The sequence below is a fragment of the Rissa tridactyla genome, chromosome 6 (assembly GCF_028500815.1).
Source record: "Rissa tridactyla isolate bRisTri1 chromosome 6, bRisTri1.patW.cur.20221130, whole genome shotgun sequence".
NCBI classification, from domain to species: Eukaryota; Metazoa; Chordata; class Aves; order Charadriiformes; family Laridae; genus Rissa; species Rissa tridactyla.
This window is the reverse complement of record NC_071471.1, coordinates 59,071,237-59,095,304: the sequence shown is the minus strand read 5'-3', so window position 1 is coordinate 59,095,304 and position 24,068 is coordinate 59,071,237. Positions and strand designations below refer to the sequence as shown.

The following is a 24,068-nucleotide window of genomic DNA, read 5'->3' as shown; positions in this document are numbered from 1 at the left end:
TGCTGATTAATTGCAGAGGGCCCCAGGCAAGCCTCCCGCAGCACAGCCGTGCACTCCCCTGCTGAAAGCTGCGCGGGGGAGTGTAAACCAACACATGGAAAGTGGGGGAAAGTTTAAGATAAGCAAACAATGAAAGTGCAGATGATTTAAGGCACCCTCATGGCCAGCAGCATGGGGCTTAAGGTCGAGTTGTGGACTCTCGACCACTCTGTTTCCCTGTGCGGGCTCTGCTGGGATTGCTGACTCAGCCATGAGGGCTTTGTGCTGGCTCTGCCGGAGCCAGTGCTGTGATGGGAACACCGGTGGATGCAGTTTGCTCTTGTGCCGTGAATGCATGTGGGAAAGCTGGGTGTTGATTAAAGCACAACAGACTTTAGTTAATGGACTCAGCTACAACTATATTTTGCAGGTCAGCACATTTTATCCTCATTATTTTTTGTGGTTTCATTCTTCTCCACCTTATCTGTTCTCAGGCCTGAAACACGGGATCAATATCCAAATAAATTTATCCAGAGGGATGACACAGATAGGTTTTACATTCTGAACACGTTATTCAATCTACCAGGTGAGTCTAATACGAGCCAACACAGGCCTGATAAGTAAAGCTTTGTTAATGTATTATTCAATTATCTGTTTTGGGTTTTTTTTGCATGAACTTTCTTCTTTCGGGCACTGGGCCCAAATTTAGCTGGCTGTATGATGTTATCCTTGTTTTAAAATCTTACTTTGTTTTTTTGCAGAGACCTACCTATTGGCTTGCCTAGTGGATTTCTTTACTAACTGTGACCGGTACACTAGGTATGTATTCCCTCTGGTTCAAGTTGCTGATGGTACAGTAAGATTGTTATTATAAAGAGCAATACAGCACACATGGAGATGTTCTTAACATCAGTGGAGGCCCCTCAAGTGGTTTTGGTGGAGAAAAGTTCAGTCCTCGTATTGTTTTGACGTTAAGAGAATTTAGTGGTGATGAGATGCTCTATGTGTACATCAGAAACTGGTTATGAGGGTCTCCTTCACAGGGTATATCCGTATCACCATACTGACTGACACTGGTATTTGGACCAGCTTCTAAGACCACACGCTTATTACAGGATGATTACAGGCACCAGACAGCTCATTTTGAACCCATGTCCATTGGAGCCTTGTTTGAACTGGTAACTGAAAGGCTAAATTTCCTCAGCCAGTTACCACAAGTCCCTCATGTCATAATTGAGGACTTTGTTCCCTCAAAGGTGAAATGCTCAGGCACAGTATGGTGTAAAAGGCTGTTTGTGCAGCATGAGTATTTACCTAGCTTTCAAATAGGTATAAGCGTAAAAACAAGCTGCGGTTTGAACTGGCAAACGTGAATGCTGCTGGGCTGCTGACTCATGTCATGGGTCATCTTTGTGTATTACTTGAGTGGAATGCAAAGATTTAATGGGATTTTACCTGAGAGCAGAGGAACTGTATATGCCGACAATCCATCAGGTGAAGTATTCTTTCTTAGGACAGGCGTGGTGATTGCTGTCATAATAAATACAGCTCTGCTTAGTCCTCCTTGATTTCTCCTGATGCAAACTCTCATGGGTGTCTCAAAGATACCTCCACAGTAGAGGAAGTTTCTCATGTTAACTCTAACTGTTCAACACAGAAGTGGTTCCTCCTCTTAGCAGCAAGCATTACATTGAGTTGATTTCCATGGCACCTCCCTGGAAAGGCGGGGAAGGAGCAGCACTGTGCTTACTTTCCCGGTGCCATTCATCTTTTGTGAAATGCTGCAAACTGCACAGTCCCATTTTTTTTTCCATCTTGTAATACTGTGGGGAGAAATAAGAGCTGCAGTCACAGAGAGCTGTAGTAGTGCTATGGAGGCACAGGCCCACAGTTAGGAACTTGCATCCTAAAATTTTAAACAAATGTTCTTGGGTAACACACAGATCCCGTTAAACTCTGGTTGTAGCCTTCTTTCAAGTGTGAGCTGTGGTAAAGTAGTAAATAAGAAACCATTATGGTAAGATGAAAACACAAGCTCCAAACAACATTTTGAACTGTCTTTCTCCTTGATATTTCTCTTACCTGCTGGGATTGGCCGCTACAATCTCTCTTTCTCCTCACAGCTGTGAAACTGGGTTTAAAGATGGAGACCTCTTCATGTCCTTCAGGAGTATGTTCCAGGACGTCAGAGATGCTGTTGACTGGGTTCATTACAAGGTGATTGCAAGAGCTCCTGGGGATGTCTGTAGTTGTAACTGAGTTAGAGGGACTGGTTTGTAACTCATGAGTTAAGATGTGTTATTCCACTTTTGGGCAAGAGCCCTGCTTTGCCGCCTAGTGAGCAAATAATAAATTGCAGTTCTATGTGAGTAAGTCAAGATCTCGACTGCCCTCCTGGTACTGGAGCATATCTGTCTTGGCTTCCTCTTCCTTTTTATTGTGCCCAGATGCCATTTCTGTAGTGTAATTCATGGGTTTTAGAACGTGATGCCATGAGGGTATTTGCATTTACAGTCCACAACTTGTACATTGTTGTAATTATTAAAACAGCATTTTACTGTAAATGGTTTACATTGGTATCGTCTTATGTTATCTGAAAAGCACCTGCATTAAGCAGAGAAATACATCAGCTCTTCTCTATTTAGAGAGGAGAGGCAGGTCATCTTTTTCACACACTTGTGCACAAGTTTAGAGTATAATTTTGTGAGCATTAACAGTCAGGTTAAAGACCTGATTCTCTTGTTCTTCCTCATTCAAGAGGTCTGTTGGGGTGGGATGGAGAACCATCACATTTGTACTTGTGGTGGTCCTTTTAGCCATGCAGAAGTCAGGAATCTATTTTTCTTTCCTTATGCAGTGTTGTGTGATATGTGTTGGAGTTGACCTTTGAGTAAAGCATATTATGGTCAGTGTTGGAGACAGGTCGTTGACTGTCTTGTTTGGTATGGCAAATCTATTTTTTGTTTGTTTCTATTGTATTCCCTTCTGAAAGGGTTAAAATGCTGTTGAAGTGGATTATTTACCATGGTGAGGGAATCGATGGATCACAGAGTTTGTGATGGTCCCTGCTACTCAAAGCCTCTCATCTCTAGAGTCACTGGTTCAGATTCGCCCTGGTTTGTACTTTCACAGCATTTTAAAGTGTGAAAGTTGGCATTACTTTGATGTCTCTTACATCATAAGTTTCCATTACCTCACTGGCTTCTGTTGTTTCTATTTCAGGGATCGCTCAAGGAAAAGACCCTTGAGAATCTGGAAAAGTATGTGGTGAAAGATGTAAGTGTGAAGTTACTTTACTTGTGCTGTGTGACATTCTGTACTGAGTAAGCAGGCAAGAAATAAACATGCTGATTTGCTTTACTAAGTCACAAAACAGATAACGCTGTGATTTCTATTGTAATAACCAAAGACAAAGTGGAAAGTTCGGACGCAGCCTTTATTCTGAGCCAGTGATCCACATGATTTCCTATTCACGTGCACGTTTTTTACCTAAAATATAAAAGCCAGAGGAAATGTTATCACAGGACACAGGTGAATACGCTGGCAAGCCTCGTGTTGTTTCTTTTGGTGGTGAAAGCAACTATGTTCTCTGCCCATGGTTTCTCTCCAAGAGAAAGACCTCTTTTTAAAAAGGAAGAGGTGAACATCTTTCTAGACAGAAGTATTTCTTATCCATCCAAAAAAAAGGTTACATGCATTTAACCATGAGGGACCGAGGGAAAGATCCTGACCAGTGTCCAGCCTCTTGATGGCCCCAAAATGTGTGTTCAGCACATCTAATTTAGCAAGCTCTAGTGGTTCCCTTACTTTTGCCCTCTCTGCAGTATGCAGGGCCCCTCTGGGCCACTTGCAGTATAATTATTCTTTAGTTTAGATGAGCGCTCTGGTAGAGTATCACTTTAAAGCAGTTAACCTTGTTTCTAGTTACATGCCTGCAAAATTCTTAGGAAACCGTTCTGTGAGGTAATCAGCTACTCTGGCAATGGACTGAGATTTATGATTCAATAAAAATAGCCCTAGGAATAAATTCTCCCTAATTTGAGGTTGGAATTGTAATGCGCTCCAACTTGTGGCTTGTGTGAGCTCGGATTTCACCTGCCTCTGGGCCCATTTCGGGAATGGACTTGGAGCTGAGGTAGCTACTCCAGCGTGCCTGGCACGGGGCAGATCAGTGGGAGCAGCACAGGGTGCCTGGCACTGTGGTTGGCAAAGGCACCGCAGCCCAGCTGAGCCCTCGCCTTCCTCCCCTGGGCTGTGCTCTGGAGGGGTGTCAATGTGGACGAACCAGCAGCTTTCCTGGCTCCGGCCAGTGCAAAACACATGAGTTTGCTTGCTTGATGGTTTGAATTGCATTGTTTTGTCTGGTGGGATCATAGTTGAGAGTGCTTTTGCCCATGATGAATCTCTGTAACTTTTGCGTGTGACTTGTACGTCCCTTGGCTTTCAGGGGAAGCTGCCACTGCTGCTCAGCCGCATGAATGAAGTTGGGAAGGTGTTTCTCGTCACAAACAGTGACTATAAATACACAGACGTAAGTGCTGCTTGAATTGTTGTGTTGGTATATAATGGAATAAGCAAAAGCCAGCCATTCATTGGCATGGGGTTTGGTAGGACATCTTCTGGTGCAGAATGGGATGTTTTCTAGGCTAGGTGTGGGATGGTTTAGTGGTGAATGCAGATTAGGTCTCGAGTCATCTTTTGTAGTCCCGGTTCTGCTGCTGACCTAGTATGGGCCTGGTTTAAGTCCCTCTGTGCCTCACTCAGTTCCTCAGCAATTAAAAGGCTGAAAGAGAAAGTGATACTCATTTTAGATTTCAGCATCCTTTAAAATGGAGAACTTCCAAGTGAGATAGTCTGAGTACAGACAGGTCAGCAAAGCCACGGCCCTGGAGAAGCCTAAGAGCCAGCAAGAGCTGTCAGCTGCGCTGTAGGAATAAACACGGCTACTTCAACTCCAGGTAAATGTCAGGATGTTGCAACACTGCTAATCCAAAGATTTATATGCCATTTTAAAGCATTGCACGATATACCTGATGCAGTGTGCAGATCTCTGAGGCAAATGTGTTCCTTGATTCTGAAAATTATTGGTTTAATTCCTGTCACGTTAAATTCCATCCATTCATTTTATCTCCAAATCTTATGCTGACTTTCGTGTAAATCCTGAAAATAATGTTCTGTAACCTGAAAAGGTAAAAGCAGAGAAGTATGATTCTATAAACTAACAAATGTGCGTTTAAAACTGCATCTTTGAATACTTTCTTTCTGTTTTTCAGAAAATTATGACTTACTTGTTTGACTTTCCACATGGACCAAAGGTATGTGATTTCTAGACTGCAGTTCCAATAGAAAATGATGTGCCTAATTATCTGTGCAGCTGGAAAGCATTTTAATCCTGCTTCATCGGCTGCATGGGATTAGTTGCTTTAATCTGGTTAAAACACACTTGGTGTTTTGTGTCCTATCTGAATGGGATCAAAGCAAATACAATATAACAAAAAGAAAAGAGGCATCATCTGGTCTGAAACAATAATCTGTGTTAATGATAACATTATTTTAGTGATAACCCATTTTAACTGTGGCATTTTGCAACCACATTTCTTAGAAATCTTGCACAAGTTTTTAGGTCTTGTTAAAAAAAACCTTGATCGAGGGAGTTTTATAAAACAGCAGAAACATTTATGGCTGGTTGTGCCATAAATCACCATCACTATGGTGACTCCAAAAGTTTTAGTCATGCTTTTTCTGGTTTTCTGAGGTCAAAACTCAGCCCTGCAACTTTTGAAGAGAAGCTTATGAGCTGAATTTATACTGCTTTCTCAGTCTCCTGGTGGTAGGCTCTCTCACACTCAAAAGATGTGTTTTCACACTGTGATAGCTCAAAAAACTCCTTGCTGTGGTCTTGATCTCAGAAAGAGTGGAAACATGGAGCAGAAAGGGCTCATGAATGCCCAGTGTCCTTTGGGCAGGGCTGTGATTCAAAGCCGTGCCCTGTGGAATAGAGCCCAGACATTTTCCCACTGTTTGCAAATGTACCAGCGTGGCCTTGTAAGGCTGAAGCCGTGAAGTCGCACGTGTGTGGATCTGCGCAGGATGTCACCTTCAGAAACAGTGACAGCAGTGTCATTTACAGCATCTCTTTACGCGACAGCTGTGCTGTGCCATGGATGTTCAGTGCAGTACTCCTGTCTCACACCACGTCCTCAGTCCTCACTGCTAGGCTGGGTTGGGATGGGCTTGCCGCAAAAGGGGAGTGCTTTAGGAAATGGCACTGGGAACCCAGCATCGTACCACAGGAGGCAAGAGCTAGGGGATTTTGATGAACAGCAATGTCACAGGGTCATAGCTGTGGACAAAGACGCTCCGGTTAAACTCCCTGGTGGTTGATTGTGTTGTGCCTGACTCTGGGGTTTGTTTTTGCCTTTGCAGCCTGGGAGCGCCCACCGGCCGTGGCAGTCCTACTTCGACCTGATCCTGGTGGATGCGCGAAAACCCCTCTTCTTTGGGGAGGGCACTGTGTTGCGGCAGGTGGACACAGTGAGTGGCACATGGAGGGTAGCCCTACGGCTGGAAGGGCTTGTGCACCTCCCGTGTGGTGTCTCTTAGTGGCAATGGGCAACACAGTGTTTAGACAGCACCTGCCTTGGAGATGGTGGGATGGCTTCTCCTCTTAGTGATTCCTGAGCATCCCCATCACCTGGGGCACAGCAGAGCTGGAGGCTTTGCTGGCTACCCTAACATACCACAGGTGGCAATAGGAAAAGAACGTGGAAAGCCACCTCTAGGCTGCCTGGGAGTGAGGGAGAGACAGAGTAAACTATCAATAGGACAGAAAAGACCCAGACCATCAGCTGTTCTGTACTAACGCAATGTCTCCTTCCTCAGGTGACCGGGAAGCTGAAGATTGGTACCTACACTGGCCCGCTGCAGCACGGCATTGTGTACTCAGGAGGTGAGGCAGGAACCTTTCTTGTCCTATGGAGTGGCTCTGACATGCCCTCCTGGCCTTTAGCCACTCCGGCTGTGAGAGGGCTTGTGCCAGGCGCTAGGCAAGGTTGTTTCCCGAAGCGCATTGTACTGTGCCCTCTGCACACTGCACCAGCACTCCATCATCATCGCTGCCTAATGCAGGGAAGAAACGGACCCATTCCTCCTCAAACGCCCTTTTCTTCCTTGCCAGGGAGGGTCTGGGAAATGCCATTGCAGAGCTTGTGGTAGAGGGGGAACTGCAGCTGACGCAATGCAATGTTTTCAGCTGTCCTTACAGTGCTGCCACCAGTGTGACCGGGCTTGGAGGGTCCCCTGAGCCAGGCCAGGGCAGCGGGTGGATGCCCAGGGCTGTCTGTGATGCCCAGGGATCCATTACTCTTACATGGGGTGGGAGGCAGCATAGCCCCTCTCCTGCTGCCATTCATGTTGAGGGGGGTGTGGGCAAAGCTGCCCCTGTGTGAACTCCCAGGTGGGTGAGCAGTGCCCCGTGCTGCCATGGCCAAGCAGGGCTTGTACATTTATTAGTGGGGGTTTCTGGGAGGAAAATGCACCTGTCTGTTCCTAACCCTGTCCCTCTGAAATGAGCCACACGTTTACTTTTGGCTCCCAGTTATGAGCTACGCCATTCTTCTCTCAGGCTCTTCGGACACAGTCTGTGACCTGCTGGGGGCCAAAGGGAAGGATATCTTGTACATCGGAGACCATATCTTTGGAGACATCCTCAAATCCAAGAAGCGCCAGGGCTGGAGGACCTTCCTGGTGATCCCCGAGCTGGCGCAGGAGCTGCACGTTTGGACAGACAAAAGCGGTCAGCAGCTGGGCAAACCCCAGGCCAGGCTTTGCTCTTGCTTGCCTGGTGCTGCACCCCTGAGTAGGGGTGCAGGGGAGAGATCACCTTTTCTTGCTGCTTCTGCTTTTGGCCCTTTTTCCCTGGGTCGGGGTGTTGGTGGCAGGAGCTGGGGCAGCTCTCCGTGGGCTGCCCTCGGGGTCCCAGTCCTTTCGTGTGCCCTTTCCCGGGCCACCTGCATGTGATCAGCCACGCGCTGACTTGGACGGGGAAGAAGCTACAGCTGGGTGGGGTTGAGTTGTTCCTCATCCATAACCCTGCCCCAAAACTCCTCTTCCTCTGCCCGTATGGAGCCGTGGCTTCTCTGGTAGAAAGTATCTGACAAGACACCTGGGTTATTCTCCCTGTAATGCCAGAGCCATGACTGCTCTCCCATCTGCAGAGAGTCCCTGCTCACCAGCTGCTTCCTCCTCCTTCCTCCTGCTCCCTCTGCTGTGCTGCTGCCAAAGCGCTGTGTGTTTCCCATCCTCCAGTGCTACTGCTTTTCTCCCAGGTTTGCCCTTTGGTGTGTAAATAGGTCTGGTGGTTATGCCAGTTGCCCCATATCTGGTTGGAAGGTTTTGGTGAGGGCTGTGAAGGTTCAGCCTCAAAAACAAAAGGGGCAACCAGAAACCAAGCCCAAAGCTCTGCCAGTGGCACAGAGCACGATTGAACCCTCTCCCTGGGCAGTGAGATGCCACGCTTCTTGAGGCAGCGCTCCCCATGCCATGCCAGGGGAGCGGGCAGGATAGTGGGTTTGCTTTCAGCCCTTTTCATTTCGAGAGTTTAAACTTACCTTTTTTCCTTTTCTTTTCTGGATTTTCTAGCCCTTTTTGAAGAGCTGCAGAGTCTGGACATTTTCTTGGCCGAGCTATACAAGTGAGTGTTCAACCAGTGACAACTTTCATGCTGCCTCTCCCAGCCTAATGACAGCTAATGAGTGGCTCTGATGAAACCTTGGGGTTGGGTTAGTGGCACTGCTGCCGGAGCTTTGACTCAGGCCTGGGCTCTGCCCACAACACCAACCCTCCCCTCCAGACCAGCCTCCCTCCCCCGAGCCCCCATCCCACAGCATCTGGTTCTGAAAGGCTTTTCACACCATGTATTTACCTTCTCGCCTGTAACTAGGCATCTGGACAGTAGCAGCAATGAACGCCCTGACATCAGCTCCATCCAGAGACGCATTAAGGTACCAATCATAAAAATCCCTTTTCATCCTTTTGGATCCCAACGGGCTTGACAGCCCAGCCCCGCTGAAATGCTTTGCTCTGCCTTTGGGTGGGCACGGCAGGCTTGGCAAAGCCGTTCTGTCTTTGTGGATGCAAAACGGAGGAGCTTCTCAGCTCACTGGTGTCACTGGCATTCCTAAAAGGCAGCCTGGTCTGGAATAGGGTCTCCTTCCTCATGCACACAGCAGCACTGACTGACGGTGCTCACTGCTCCAGAACGGGGCGCTGCCACACGCAAGCTTGGAGGGGCTGTAGCCTGTGGTTCAGCCAGCGCTGGGGTGCCAGCCTGGGGCAGGTGCTGGCCCTGAGCCCGCTGCTGCCTTCCTCTCCGTTAGCTGGGACTTGGCTGTGCTCTGATGCCGCGGGATACGAGCACGGAAAGCTTTGCTGGAGATCCTTACAGATCTCATGTAGCCCCCAGCCCTCAGTGCGCTCCACTTCAGTGTTGTCGTGGCTCCGCGCTGCTGCCTGCCCGGCCCAGGATCTAACCTGCCCTTTGCTCGTAGAAAGTGACCCACGACATGGACATGTGCTACGGGATGATGGGGAGCCTCTTCCGCAGCGGCTCTCGGCAGACCCTGTTTGCCAGCCAGGTGATGCGCTACGCTGATCTCTATGCAGCCTCCTTCATCAACCTCCTCTACTACCCCTTCAGCTACCTCTTCAGAGCCGCCCACGTCCTGGTGAGTTGCAGACCCCGGGGAGGCGGGCACGGGTCCCAAAGGTGCCTGCGCTTGCGTTCGTTAACACTTCCACAACCCGCCAGCAATGGGAACGGCACCTTGGAGGGCTGGGTGGCATTTGGTGCACTGTGGGCCAAAGGGTCCCGTTCTGGAGTTCGCTCTCCATCTGTCTCAGGGACTGGGACACCCCTTGTCATCTCCTCTCTCTCTTACATTTGTAGATGCCACACGAGTCCACGGTAGAGCACACACACGTCGACATCAATGAGAAGGAGTCGCCGATGGCCACGCGCAATCGCAGCTCAGTGGATTTTAAAGATTCTGACTACAAGCGGCATCAGCTGACCCGTTCCATCAGTGAGATCAAACCGCCCAACCTCTTCCCCCAGGCACCTCAGGAAATCACACATTGCCACGATGAAGATGACGATGAGGAAGAGGAAGAGGAGGAAGAAGAGGAGGAAGAAGAGGAGGAATAAGAAGGAAAAAGCAAAGCATCTCTGAAGACAGACCGTGACTCTAGCAGTGATCAGGAGCGAATTCCTTTGTTGGGGCCCTTGGGGTGATGGGTTGGGGGGGTGTTGATTCTTGCAAAGGCACATTTTGAAAGTGTTCGGAAACTTTTAACAAATTAACACTAATTAGGAGGAGACCCTTGTTTTCGGTTTTGCAGATGGTTCAAAAAGCTGATGGGTTCTGCCTGGGTGGTGCATTCAGGTCGGCCTGCCCGCCTGTGCTGTCATGCTGCTCCCATTACATTTAGGGATGCTGCATGTTTCTCCCTTTCCCACGTTGTGTTTCATTTGATGGTCATTTGAACGGCGTCCTGTGAACGGTTTTTGCCATTTGTTACATTTGCTGTGGAGAAGGAAGGGATGTGCTGGGCCCTGCAGGAGACAAAATGATCCGAATTCTCCTGCCCGTTGGGTTGCTGCCCTTAACCCTCTGCTGGCGGGTTACAAACTCCCCCCTCCCCGTGTTAGCCAGGGTGTTGCCGCAGCTTCCAGCACTCAGTTCACCTTCTGCTTGGCGTGAGTTTCTCTGTGTGAGTGGTTCGATTCCTCCGGCCATCACAGATGGCGGTGGGATTCCAGCTCTTGCATATCTGCAGCTGTACACGTTTCGGCTTGTAGGCGCTTGTTATCCTCTCCCAGTGTTCCAAAGCTCTCTTTCATCACCGGCATGTGATGCATGATTTCCAACGCGTTTCTCAAACAGCTGAGCCACACACTGTGTTCTCCGCTCCTGTAGTTTCAGCAGTAAATATTAACCCAGGAGCTTGAAGCTACTGCTTTAGCGTTACGTTAGTTGGTTTGTTTTCCTGCTGCCTGTTACTGACCTTTCTGTTCGCTCAGCTTTAAGAAAGTGAAGCATCCCAAAGACAAACCCAGCCACCATCTGGAGTGAAAGGGGTTATTATTCCAGCGTGCTGCGGGCCACGCGTGTCTGCCCTAAACTAGGAAACAGCACGTGCCACGGGGCCAGTCTGGAAACTCCAGTCCGCAGCCGCCCTTGTCTTTGGCCTGGCTCATGGCAGGCTGCGGTGGACAAAGCTGCGTCCCCAGCCAAGGAGAGCGATGGCTGCGGGCTGCCATGTGGGGACGGGGGTGGCCGAGGGTGCGCTGTGGGGATGGGCAAGCAGTCCTTGTGCCTGAAAGCCAGCCCAGGGAAGGCGTGGGGCCGGCATGCAGCTGGGCAGCAGTGCCCTGCGATTCTCCTTCGTGTTGTGGGCGCAGCCCCCCTTACTCCAGCCTGTGCCGTTCGCTGTGAAGGGATTACGAGGGCCCTCTTGTAACAAATTCGACTGTTGTTTCAGTACCATAAACTCATTTAATCTTTTTTTTTTTTTTTTCCATTTTAAAGTACCTTAGGAGAAAATAAAAAAAAAAGAAAAACCATGCCACCAACATCTGAGCAGGAAACGCTGCTGCTGTTGTGGCAGTTGTTCAAGTCAATAAATGATGATGTTTCTAAGAAATGCCTGGTGCTTTGTGGCGCGTCGCTGAGATGATGAGGGCTGTGCCGGGGGTGGCAGGGAGAGCCGGGACGGGTCTGTGGGGGTCCCAGCGGGACGGGTGCTGAGGGCAAGGGAAGCAGCTCTGGGAATTGTCTGTGTGAAGCCCGGGCGAGCAGTGGTTGTTTCAGGGCTTGTCTGGGGACAGGGGGGCAGGAAGCGATGGGGGGGGCATGAGGCTTTTGTTATCCCCACCAGCTTCAGGCAGGAGACACGGGGAGACAGAGAAAGATTTTGGCCTGGATTCAGAGAGTGAGGAGGGGCTCTTCCATGGCGGAAAGGGCAACCCCCCCCACCCTGCCACTACCTCCAACACTGCGCCTTTCCGGGGCTGTTTCCCACAGGCATAACCAAAAGCCGCTCTCCACAAGGCGTGACCGGTGCCCAGGGTGGTACAGCACGGCCCACGCTCCCCAGGCGCTGGAAAACGGATTAAACAGAGAACAAGCCGGGGAAGGCCAGTGCTGCCACAGCGACAGCACTGTCCGGCCTCGCCGAAAGCTGTACGTACCCTGCGCCCGGCCAAAACAGGGACAGCCCTGGGGACAGCCCACCGCCTATGAACAAACCCTCGTATCAACCAAACCAGGGCAGATGAGGCCCCGCTATCAGAGCTACCACCGAAGGATATTCAGTACCCAGGGCCCAAAGTGCCAAATGGAAAAGCAACAGTAAACAGCTGCAGATGGCGGCCAACAATCAACAGCCGATGCTTCAGGGACTGCTAAAAGCCCCAAACCCAGCACTGGGGCCCTGACTCATTGATTTTGGGGGCTGGAGAGCAGCTAACGCGTACCCACAGGGAGGTTGGCTGCAGGAAGGGTCTGAGGGAGCTGTTCCCGAGCCCTTTCACTAAAGGCCATGCTGGGCTTTGCTATGTTTAAACCTCATTTCTCCAAGTATAGCCACTTGAATTTTTTCAGCTTTAGCTCAGCAGCTGGGAGGGCGTGCGGCTGCAGGAGGGGAGGTCTGGGGAGCTCCGTGCATTCCTCCTTCCTAACCGGTCGCCACAAATAGCTCACTCCCAGCCCAGGGCTATTTCTGACTGCGATGGGGAGAAGACTCTTCAAGGCTGGAGCAATGGAAAGTATTTGACCCTCACTTGATGGTGGGAAAGCGGCGGGCAGAGCCTGACGGACAGAAGCGCTGCTCTCTGCCCAGCCCTGTGCCCCTCTGCCCCTCCTGCCCTGCCTCCGCGATGGTGGTGCAGTAAGAAACCACCAAGCAAGAGCCAGGGCAAAGCCTCTTGCCCCGGCTGGCAGAGGGGACATGGTCGTAGCCCTGTTTTCCAGCCCTCACCGCTGGCAGGCAGCTGCCTGCGCCTCTAGCAGCCGGTGGCCTGGCAATACCCGTGTCTGCAGCCGCTCTGCAGAGCCCACAGGAAAAGCCAGTGAGAGCCGCAGCTGCTGCGAGGCTCCTGCCGCTCTCCCCGCGGTTTCCCATCCCAAGGGACGGCCACGGTGGGAGCCAGGTGAGCCCTGGGACAGGCCTCACCCCCTGCCCTGAGCACTCCCTGGCCTGGATTCCAATTGCCCCAGCAGCCGCCCACCCTCGCTGCTCTGCAGGGACCGAGGGGGCTCACAGGGGCTGCACTGAGCAAAAATCTACCAGGGGCCAGGAGCCCGAGGCTGACTCTGCCCTTAGCCACAGCCCTGCAGACATTTTGTGGAGAACAAAAATGGCAGCCGGGACCTGGGCAGCCAACATCCATCTCAGCTCCCCGCAGGGACCCGGCTCTTCTGCCCTGCTCCTCTTCACCATCAGACAGCTCTGAAGGCGGCCTTCACGTTAACTCTACTTACACCCTGCTTGCAACATCCCACTGTCGTCCACTGCTGCCAGGGACGGGCACACGCTGGGGAGCAGATGTCCCCATGGGACCTGCCACTCTCCCCATCCTGCTGGTAGCGAGGTCCAGGGGGATGGGGCCACCCTGCAGCGCAGGGACAGGGACAGAGGTGCAGCAAAACCCCCACAAGGCTGGCGCAGACGTTGCCCAACTCTCTGGCCCAGGGTTTCGCAGCTCGAGCCGAGCAAGGAAGAAAGCCCAGTGCAGGGAGAGCAGCCGGGTAAATGGCTGCGAGGAGGACAAAATGGGCACTCGGCAGGGCTGTATCTGGCACGCAGGAAAGAGTCGGCCATTTCTCCGCCAGCATGGAGCTGGACGTGATGCTGGGCAGGGGACGAAGCACAGGCCCATTCTCCTGCTCAGAAACAGGTCCCTGCCACTGCAGGCTCTGCACAACTCCTCCTCTGCCAAAGTCCCAAGTCCAGGGGAGCAGGCAGCGGCACCTCATAATGCAGGGGGATGCACAGCCTTGCTCCTCCAGCAACTGCCATCCAACAGAGCCACCATCGCCACATCCCTCGTTGGTGACCCCCAGTCACACACCGCCTGGCAGGAACACACTACGGATGGACAGACAGATGGCATCTACGCTTCCGGACAAACAAACATGATATACGGAAAGTGTAAATAAGGGGTTTTTATTAGTGGAAGAAAAAGGCCCTCGCCCTTGAAGGAACTTCAGAAAGCGAAATTCGGCTGCTTGCTGTTGCCACCAGCTTCCCCGCTCCTGGTCAGCAAAACCACCGGCACAGCCCTCCCCGGCTCCAGGACTTACGGGCCCAGACCCACCAAAGCGAAGAGCAAGACCTGGCTCTAAGGGGAACAGGATCCGGCCTCTCCGCAGCTCTTGACAGCTAAAGAGGAGATTGAAGACCACTGATGTGCCAACAGCAGGGACCTGGGTCCCGGACCACCGGCATCAGCCCCACCACCCGCATGCCAAAAATCCGTCCCTTGGAAATGAGAGGGGAGCATGGAGGAGGGAAAAATGCATAAACTGGAATGTTCAACAGAAAAAAAATCATCATTTATCTAAAAAGAATAGAAATAAACAAAATGCTTTTAAACAAAATCACAAAATATACAAATAAATCTGGTACAAAATAAATAGGAAAGATTGGAAATCTACAACAAAATTGGAATAATTATAAAATTCATTCATATGACAATCAGTATATGAAACGTATACACTTCATTCAGGATTTCAGTTGTGCTTATTCAGGTTTATGTACACACATGGAAATACTGTAGTCAGAATACTACAACTCTGGAAACCCGAAGTCATGTACAATATGATACAATTCGCAAAGACCACGTACGATGGCAAATAAGACACGGGGAAGAGCTGCTGGAGGTGGCTCAGCGGGTTCAGATTGCCACCAAAATGCCCTGCGGAGGGAGAGCCCCGGCGATGCTGAGCCAGCGGGACCGAGCCCGGGCCAGCAGTGGCCGGGAGGGGGCTCGGGGCAGCCAGGAAGGACCCGACCGCAGGAGAAAGGTTTGGTGTGAGACCTCCGGCTGCCGAGCACCAGCTGCTCACGGCTTCCAGGAACCGCTTCTCAAGTACTTCGGTTTTCCAATTCAATGTGTTTGGCATCTGGGCATCTACCCCGTGATTCAGGTACCAAGGTGGCTCTGCAGCCGCGTGTGCTGGAGAAAGCACACGCCAAGAGCTCTGAGGTCCCTCAGCAGGGCCTGACCCTGAACTGCTTGTAAACCACCCTTGCGTCGGGAGAACATGGATCAAACGGGACCGGAGCACTAGTGCTGGGGTCCTGGTGGGTTTCCCCTCTCCAAATTTCACGTGGTCTGCAAGGAAGAGAGAGGGAAGCAAGTCCTTGAGCAGCATCTCCTACCCTTAGCGTGAGGAATGAAGACAGGACAGCCGCAGCATCGCCCGGTCCCGACTGCTGCAACTCCTTCTCGCCTTCCTGAACACGCACCAAACCACAGCCCGAAGAGCAGCGGAACAGCCACGGCCGATGCAAGAGCCGCAGCCACAGAAACCCACGCTGCTGAATCCAAACCAGCGCGATGATGCAGAAGGACAGAGCACGTACCCTGGGGAAAAACCCGCCGGCCAAACCGGCCCGGCCCAGCCTGCTGGGACCTGAGACTTGAAAGCAGGGATGACGCGAGAGCCGATCGAGGCACGGCCAGTCTGTCACTCACGTGAACAGAGGAGCTCACCGGGCGTCCCCTCCATGCTCCCACACTGATCTTTGGGCGAATCCAGAAAACATTCACTATTGGCACTTCCGACTAAAGGTCTATGATCCAGGCTACTCATCTGGAACCTACACGTTTGTCACTTGAATTTGGAAGGATTTAGTACAACAGTGATGCCCAGAGGCCAAAAAACCCCACCTCCTTTTATAAAGCTCTGCCGTCTCCAAACAGCTGAAATGGGATGCTGCACTGCTCCGCCAAGCACTAAATGCTGGGACAAGCCCTTCCTTCCTGACAAGCCCTGCTACCAACCAACTGCCGCGCTGCTTCCCGGAGGAGAAGACAACAGAGACATCAAATCCACCTCCGGAGCATCGGAGCCGCCTTCGGCCTTTGCATGCTCTGGGCGCACGTTTGGCTCAGGAGAGCGGACAACCCTCAAGGCCGGCTCTGTGACAGGCAGCTTCTGCTGAGAACGACCAAACCTCTCCTGCTGGGGGAGGATTGAACATCAAGCACTTTGTTAGCAAGAAATCCGCGCTGGAGGGGCGAGAGCAGCCAGGGCACCGTCCTCTGCAGGATCCCAGTGATCAGCCCTGCTTAAACAGGGCCCAAAGGAGAAACCTCAGGAGAGGGCGGAAAGATGTTTTTCAGCTGGAGACAGAAGACCAGCAGCTTTGAGTACCATATTTCCAAGGTGCAGAACGCTCTAGAGCTTGACCTCGGGATAACGAGAACAACAAGGTTGTCACTTTGACTGAATTTAGTACCACCGAGCTGTGAAACACCTCCCTCCGCCACCTGTACCGTGCCACGGGCTGGGGGCAGCTTTCCAGCACCCCCTTCCTATCCCTGCAGCTCAGGGAAGGGCTCTGGGATAACCTGGCATCCCAGCCTTTCTCCTAGGGAATGCTCTGGCCTCCCTAGGATCTAACAAAACAGCAAATATGCACAAACAGACCAAAAAGCTCAATCGTACCGCCTTGGACTCGCAGCAAGTGTCCCCTCGCCTGGGCCCGGCCTCAAGGGCACGGCCATGAAACAAACCATGGAGGAACGTAACCCAGCGTGAAGCCAGGCTCCAGGACAAGGGCAAGACACCGAGCGGGACTGTCCGGGGGGCTCTGTGGGAAGCTGTGGATGGCCCCAGGTCCCCTGCACTCCCGACGCATGAGGCCAGTACCACCACAGAGATTGCACCAACAAGAGACCTGCAACCGATGGACCAAGTGTAACAACAGAGCAGGGATGAGGGCGGCGTCCCAGCCCAGCTTGTACTGTAGAGCTCGTCCTCTCTGCTGGTCAGGTCAGGATGAAGGCTGCTCCCTCCTCCGTGCCATGAAAAGATGCCCGGCTTTCAATGGTGTTAGTTAAGCTCGTCATTTCACTGTTGGGCCAAACCAACCCTCAGTACCAGGTACTTCTTTGGGTCTATGTAGAGCCCCGGCGCAGAGCCGGGCAGCGGGCGGGCAGCAAGCCCGGGTCTGGGTCACACCGAGCCTTTCAGCACACGCCGGTTTTCTGCTTTGTGGCAGCTTCGCACGCGGCAGCGCCCAGCGCGAAGGCAGGAACCCCTCAACGCTGGTCGGACGCCTTTGGGATGAAGCCTCAAGTCAGCATCACAACAAGAGGTGCTCTCTGCAGCATCCTTCCCCGCCCCCCAGCCCCAGTTTTCTACTGGTAATCCAGACACTGGATAACTTGATAACCGGTACACAGGTACTAGTTTTAAAACCACAGACGTGTGTATTAGGTATCATATAAAACAGGGTACATCTTTCGCATGGGAATGATTTCTGTAGATAGTGTAATTTCAGCACAAGGAAGATGCACGTTCCAAGGGGCCCTGGAGAACGCGCTGTGTTCTCCATCACGTAGAATACTTACACGGGATGCTCGTGAGGAGACAGCGCTGCTCTTTGCCATCCACAGCCCCCCGCCCCTCCGCTGAGCTCTGCAGAGATCACAGGAAGCACCGCCGCTGCCCAAGCAGCCCCTCGCACAAAGCTACTACCTCTTTGGTTTTCTTTGAGCTGATTTGAGCCAGAGCTTGACACCACCAGTGCCAAAATCTCATCCTCATCTGAGCTGGGCCCCGAAGGCTGAGAAGCAGCAATGGGTGATGTCCATGGGCCACCACAGGCAACTTGCCCTGCTCTCCCTGAGCTTTCTCCAGGTCTGAGGTGAGTGCAAAGGGCCATATCCTGAGACTCCTACTCTTGCCAGCTCCACCTGCACAAAAAGGCACTTAAAGAAAAGAAGAAAAAAAAAATAAAATAACCCTGCGATGAGGAAAAGGAGAGTAAGTCCGGGAGAAGGAGGACGAACAGAACAGCGAGCACATCGCGAATGAGTGGCTGACCCCTCTTCCAACGGGGCCCAAGAACTGCAAACCTTGAGCCACCAGCTCCAGCTGCCCCGCACAGGTCTCGGCACCATCCCATCCCTGCTCAGTCCTGAGCAGGAGCGTGCGTGGGGGCAAGAGGAGCGTGAGAGGGAACTACACACGGCTACAGGTTGGGAGCAGAAGCAAGCGGAGAGCGGTGGAAGAACCTGCGCCGTGGAGCTCGCTCTGCTGGCGCAACTGGATGGGGGAAGCACCTTGTCCTGCCACGCCAGCCTCGGGACCCCTGCTCCCAGCCAGCCCGGACACCCTGCCAGCATCCCTCATCCCTCTGCGGGATACTCCGTCCTGAGGTCCTCCGGGACAGCGGCCTTCAGCTGCACAGGGATTCCAGGGAGCGGACAAGCTGGGAGTGAAACAAGCAGCGCTTTGTAAACTCTGGAGGGTCTGAGCTTGGGGTCTACAGAGAGGCCAAGGTTGGTTTGCTAAGCCCACCCTGAGCCCCTCTCCACTCACACCTAGCGTGCTTCGTATGATCTCCATGTCACCAGAGTCAGTCTCGTTTGGAGAAAGATTCTCATTGGAAAGCAAGAACATTCCTTCACTCTTTACAAAGATTTGGCAATACACAGAATTAAAAAAAAAATAATAAATCATAGTTACAACAGATTCAGGTTCATTTCATTTAAAGGAAATTCAACCAACAGGAGTGTAAAAGTTATAATTCACAGTTGTGCATTTAAGATATTAGTGTTGAAAACCTCACTTCAAAGAACTCTTGTGCAAAATTGTATTGACAGTAGAAACCATGGCTAGGTGCCCCCCCGCCTCCCCTGGCCAACAGGCCATCGTCCGCCCCTCTGCCTGCACCCGGGGGCAGACGGACCAGGGGAACAAAGGTGGCAGCAGGAGTTGACAAAGGAAGATGCAGTATCCTGTCTACAAGCCAAAGCCTTGCCGAGGTCTGAGGTCAAGTCCAACGATTCCCAAAGCCACCAGCTGGTGCCCTGCGCCATGGCGATGACCAGCAGCCGTGCCACGTGTCCTTAGGCCACCATGGCACGGCACCTGGCATCTGAGCCCACCTGAGTGCAGGCGGGCAGCCAGCGAGGCAGAGGAAGCAGAGCTGCTCTGGCAGGACACCCCCTGCAAGGGCACAGACTCAGACACCGCGGCATCTCCATGGCAGTCGGGAGAGCCAAGCCCTGGCGCCGGCAATCACCGTCCGGAGGCTCAGAAGGGACCCCGAGGTGGGCACCGGGCTCCTCTGCTCGCGATGGTTCCCACCAGGAGGGCTGGGAACCCCTTGCACTTGTTAAACAGTAAAACTGTAAATACCCTGAGAACAGGGAGACTGGATTTTTTCCCCTCCGGGGAGAGGACCATGCTTTGCTCTTCAAGCTAATTAGTAGTAGCAGCTCCTAACCCCTCTGGGTCAGGTACATATTTTCCACATGAAACACATCTATAATCAACTATTTTTATGGAAATTATTTCACTTTCCATTATTGGATCTGTACAAATGATGAAAAACAGTCATGCAAAAAATTGCCTGCAAATTTTGGAACAGTGCAGCATGGGCAGAAGCAGGAGGTATTTGCTTTGGGATCACATGGCTTTGGTTGGAAAAATTGGCTTTTTTTTTTTTTTTTTTTTTTTTTTTTTTTTTAAGGGAAACAGACACTGAAACAACTCCATAACCTGCCGTAAGAAGCAGAAGTCAGATCCAGCGAGCAACCTCGTCCCAGAGAGAGCTGCCTTGACTTGAGCCTTCCCTCCTTCGGCAGGTTTGACGAAACGGATACTGCATCTCAAGTTCACCACTGCGTCAAACACTTCCAACAAACTTTTACATTCAGCAACGCTAGATAAAAACTGGCGAGGTGAGTCCCTCGCCGACGACAAACGCTGTAACATCGCAACATTTTGCTTTGCGAGAAAGGTGCAATATTGGCAGCTCTCCGGGAACAAGCAGGGTTGTCCTGGTTTGAGCGACACAGGATGAATTTTTCTTCTCATGCTTGGAAAAACTGCACTTTTAGAAGATTCTAGTGTCTGAATTTGTGAAAATATTTACTTTCTAGCCAGCTATGCTATGAGAGATTCAAGGTCTCAGTGTTTCTGAGCCTTACAGGTGCAGAGGTGAGGAGGAGCGAGACCCGGGCACTTGACCCAAGCTGGCCAACAGGATTATTTGATACCATGAATGTGACGTTCAATATAAATTAGAAAGTTTGCTACGTAGTGTTCTCTCTTGCTCTCTCTCCCTTGATGGCTGTGATCCTGAGAACTCCTTGCCCCGGTGCCAGACCCCTGAGCCCTTCCCTTCCTCCCGAAGCCGCAGCGCTCGCCGTGTCCCACGTTTGCTGTCCCCTGCTGGGAGCGCACGGCTTCCTGCTGATGGAATGGGCTCAGTACAATCCTTGTATATTTTACATTGGTGTCAGGATCCATACTGGTTCTTTAGTATTATTAGTGTTAATTGTTTAGTCTTATCCTATTAAATCTGCTTATATTTCAACCCTTGTGTTTCCTTGTTTATCCCTGATTCCCCTTGCCAGGTGGGGACAGGTCATCGGGCGAGAGAATAATTGTCTAAATGACAATAAATTGTTGTGGGTTTCTCAAACCATAACAAGGGTTTAGGTCAGCCCGTGCTGATGCTGAGCCGTGTGCTCTCAGGAGCGGCGGGCTGGTGTGCATCAGAGCAAGGATGGAGACTAAGGAAATGCTTTTAATGGGACTCAAAAAAAGTTAATAAAAAGCTAAATGTGAGAGTAAGGTTCTGGGAGCCCTGTTTCCTCCTCACCGGCTGCACAAGTTGGAAACTGTGCAATTTCTATGCCCCCTTGTGGGGACTTCATCCTCACGGGCGGCTCCAAGGAAGAAGTGCACCTTTCCCGTCGGGAAGGACAGCAAAAATTAGGGCTGCTTTCCGAAGCCAAAAGAGAGAGGAGGAGAGACACACGCAGACCCAACAGGTTCTGACACCACGCGCTCCAATTTCCTGCGGGGAGATCCTGCAGCAAAATATTGCACCTTTCCAGCCACCATTCGCAGAGATGGACCCTGGGAACTTGCAGCAAGCGCCTTCCCCAGCCCGGGAGCAGGAGAGACGGGGCGGGCGCGCAGGCACAGAGAGCTCTGGCAGGTGCATTGGGGGCTGGGGGTTCTTTGCAGATGAGATTATCCAGGTGTAAAGAAAGGAAGGGAAATGCTACATAGCCAGGGGCCATGGAAGGGTCTCGAAACAGAGAAACCGCAATGATTTATTAATCTCTCCAGATAATGAAGGCAACATTCACATTTTGTTTGAGACAGCACTGGAAGAGGAGTGGATCCTCGAATTTTTTTCATTTGAGGACTTAAAACTCCATCTGTGGGAGTCGGGAATGTGTGATGCACAACTGCCACGGGATGCCTCTTGCTCGCACCCAGTCTGCATTCAGGATTTTGGGGTGGAGGAATTGGTTTCTGCTGCCCACCACAGGGTGCTCTGCACTAGCAGCAGCTGGGTGGGAGGCTCTCTGCTCTGCTACCATGGTAATCCCTAAAACGGCTGTTAAAAGGGGCAAGAGAGAAGGAAATGCACTAAATCCACTCAAAGGAAGGAATGTGGCTGGGAACAGCCTGGAAAGGAACCTCTCCGAATCCCTGAAGTGCAATACACTCGCGTCCGGAAAGTTTTGTCAGTTCTTGGAGTGGAGAGGATGGTCCTGACTCCTCAGCAGAGCCCATCCTTGCACTGGCAGAGGTTTACTGTCACCTGGAGGATGTACTTTGGGCGTAATTGTAGCAGCATCTTTTGTGTTAATACTAGAGACTGAGGTGGGGACAGGGACTGATGTTCGCTGTTATTTAGCAAAGACTGCACGTCTGCTCTGGCCGAGCTGACGGTGCGCAGACCCCTACAGCACACGAGTGCTTAAAAGCTCGTCATTTTGGGGTGCGCCCATTACTTTGCCGTGGAATTGTCAGGAGCATCGATGAAAAATCACCCAGTTACTTCACTAGGGAAAATTACACCCGGCTTTCATTTCACGAGACTGCAGTTTTGCTGATTAACTCCTTCCCCCCCACCAGCATCATCTTCAACATACACAAAGTTTTTGGAGGTTACAAAACTGTAAGCGTAAAAATGCTTTTGCCTGTTTTACAAAGAAACCTTCTGAAATTTGATCGATCGGTAAATACCAAAGTAACAACTGCTTCCCTGAAACTTAACTGGAAGAATGTAATAATGCTCATCCCTTGGCCCTCCAGGTGGCTGAAACCAGAGGTTCCTTGAAGCTTGCTCATTCTTAGGACACAAATAACATACAAGTACCAGTTACTAACTTCTTCAACAGGGCAACAAAAAGGACCCAAGAGGGGTGAAAAGAGGCCTAAGGACATTGGAGCCAATTAATAAAACCACGACAGAGCCCACTTGAGGTTCGGGAGGGACAGAAACAATTTAAAACTCTGCAAAATACTTTTTAAAAACATGATCTCTCTTGAAAAAATAACTGGAGGAGCTTTTAAACTTCTCCGTATGTGTTTGAGGAGGAAAAACCCAACAAGGATCAAAAATACAGATAAAAAATAAACATGATTCTACTTTGCAAGAAGTATTTTCATCGTTCTCAAGGGTGGCTCACCATTCCCAAAGTACGCTTGGGGCTTTAGTCTCTCTTGCTCTTTGCTCCTTTCTTCCTGTTTCTTCCTCTTCTGCTCCCAGAACGGACGCAAAAAGTCTTTGGTCTCAGAACACTGGATGCAGCACAGTGTTGCAAGCACATACTAACGGTGTTCACACTCGGGGAGGAGGCAGGAAGGAGCGAGGGCTGGTCCTGCTGAGGAGATGGGATGGGTGGGTTGTGGGGAGTCAGCTCCTAGATGGCTCCTTCACTGTGCATACTGTGGTTGGGCTTGTTGTGAGTCACACAGTTCTGTTCGTTCAGCAGGTTTGCTGTCTCGTCCGGCAAACCGTCATGCAGCTCCGTAAGAGTCAGTTCGATTTTAGTGTTTTCACTGTCCGAGGACTGAGGTGTTTTGTCCATCCGGGATGCCATCAGGGCATTTTGGTACTGCTGTCTTGAGATCTGCTCCAAGAAGGAACAAAAACAGCCAGTCACACTTTCGTGTCTCCCGTGGGACACACTGAGAAAATAAAGTGCCCTCCCTTTCCAGATGATCACACTTCAACCCCTGTTTACCTGCTGCTATAAAACATCCCTGCGCTTTGCAAGACTAGAGCATCCCAACTCGACAGCACAGCATGGTGACGTTTCTAGACAGGGCGGAAGCACAGAGCTGTGCGGTCACCATGCTGTTCAAAGGCAGGGATTTATTCCTACGCAGATTTTTAAATCGGATCTCCATTCCTTCTAAACATGCACATTTTTAGGGACAGAACCAGAGTTCAGTGAAGTCTTTCTCCCAACTTCAGCAAGCTCCTGGTGAGGCTCTAAGAGTCCCTGTAGAGCCAGAGGGTACAAGCACTACGGCTCTTGTCTAGGCCAGCAAATGCAGCAGGAGCTACAGCCTTATTTCAATACATAAGGACATTTGATTCTAGAAAAGACGGGGATCTCCGTAGAGATGAGTCCAAATTAGCAACCCACACAGCGTTCCACTGGTCTCTGCAAGAGCTGGTTGCGCTCAGCAGAACGGTCACGGCAGGAGCCGGCCTAGAGCACAGAGTGTTCCAGCCCAGGAAGCCTATAGCCCCATATATCTGCATATGGTGGTCGACGGGAGAATTCCTCCTGGAGCCACAATCAACCAGCCCCGTAAACTCCTCCAGGTGAGCCTTCTCAGCAGCGGGATGCACGTGCACTGGCAGCCCCGTGTGCTACAACAGGAGTGGGTTATCTCAGCAGGCAGGAAGGTGAAACAAGACTTTTAGAAAACCTTAAGTTTCAGTAGCAATGCAAGAGAGGGACTGGAAACGGAGAGAGTCAGATGGACCAGGTCACAACTCCAGAAGCAAAATCCAAACATGCA

General features: G+C 51.2%; 2 protein-coding genes across 5 annotated transcripts in view; one reads left to right on the top strand and one right to left on the bottom strand.

Moving 5' to 3' along the window:
• Positions 1-11,682, top strand: part of NT5C2 (5'-nucleotidase, cytosolic II) — a 62,839-nt gene extending 51,157 nt beyond the window's left edge. For all 4 annotated transcript variants that reach the window (XM_054206155.1, XM_054206156.1, XM_054206157.1 and 1 more), the window contains 13 exons: positions 474-565; positions 741-798; positions 2,103-2,196; positions 3,202-3,255; positions 4,427-4,510; positions 5,253-5,294; positions 6,406-6,513; positions 6,862-6,928; positions 7,604-7,774; positions 8,620-8,671; positions 8,921-8,981; positions 9,528-9,704; positions 9,926-11,682. In XM_054206155.1, coding sequence (XP_054062130.1) covers positions 474-565; positions 741-798; positions 2,103-2,196; positions 3,202-3,255; positions 4,427-4,510; positions 5,253-5,294; positions 6,406-6,513; positions 6,862-6,928; positions 7,604-7,774; positions 8,620-8,671; positions 8,921-8,981; positions 9,528-9,704; positions 9,926-10,183 — 1,318 coding nt within the window. In that variant the 3' untranslated portion in view covers positions 10,184-11,682. The remainder of the gene's footprint in view (positions 1-473; positions 566-740; positions 799-2,102; positions 2,197-3,201; positions 3,256-4,426; positions 4,511-5,252; positions 5,295-6,405; positions 6,514-6,861; positions 6,929-7,603; positions 7,775-8,619; positions 8,672-8,920; positions 8,982-9,527; positions 9,705-9,925) is intronic.
• A 6,957-nt stretch (positions 11,683-18,639) lies between these two features.
• CNNM2 (cyclin and CBS domain divalent metal cation transport mediator 2) overlaps positions 18,640-24,068 on the bottom strand; it is a 120,945-nt gene continuing 115,516 nt past the window's right edge. The window contains exon 8 of the mRNA XM_054204809.1: positions 18,640-23,164. Coding sequence (XP_054060784.1) covers positions 22,955-23,164 — 210 coding nt within the window. The 3' untranslated portion in view covers positions 18,640-22,954. The remainder of the gene's footprint in view (positions 23,165-24,068) is intronic.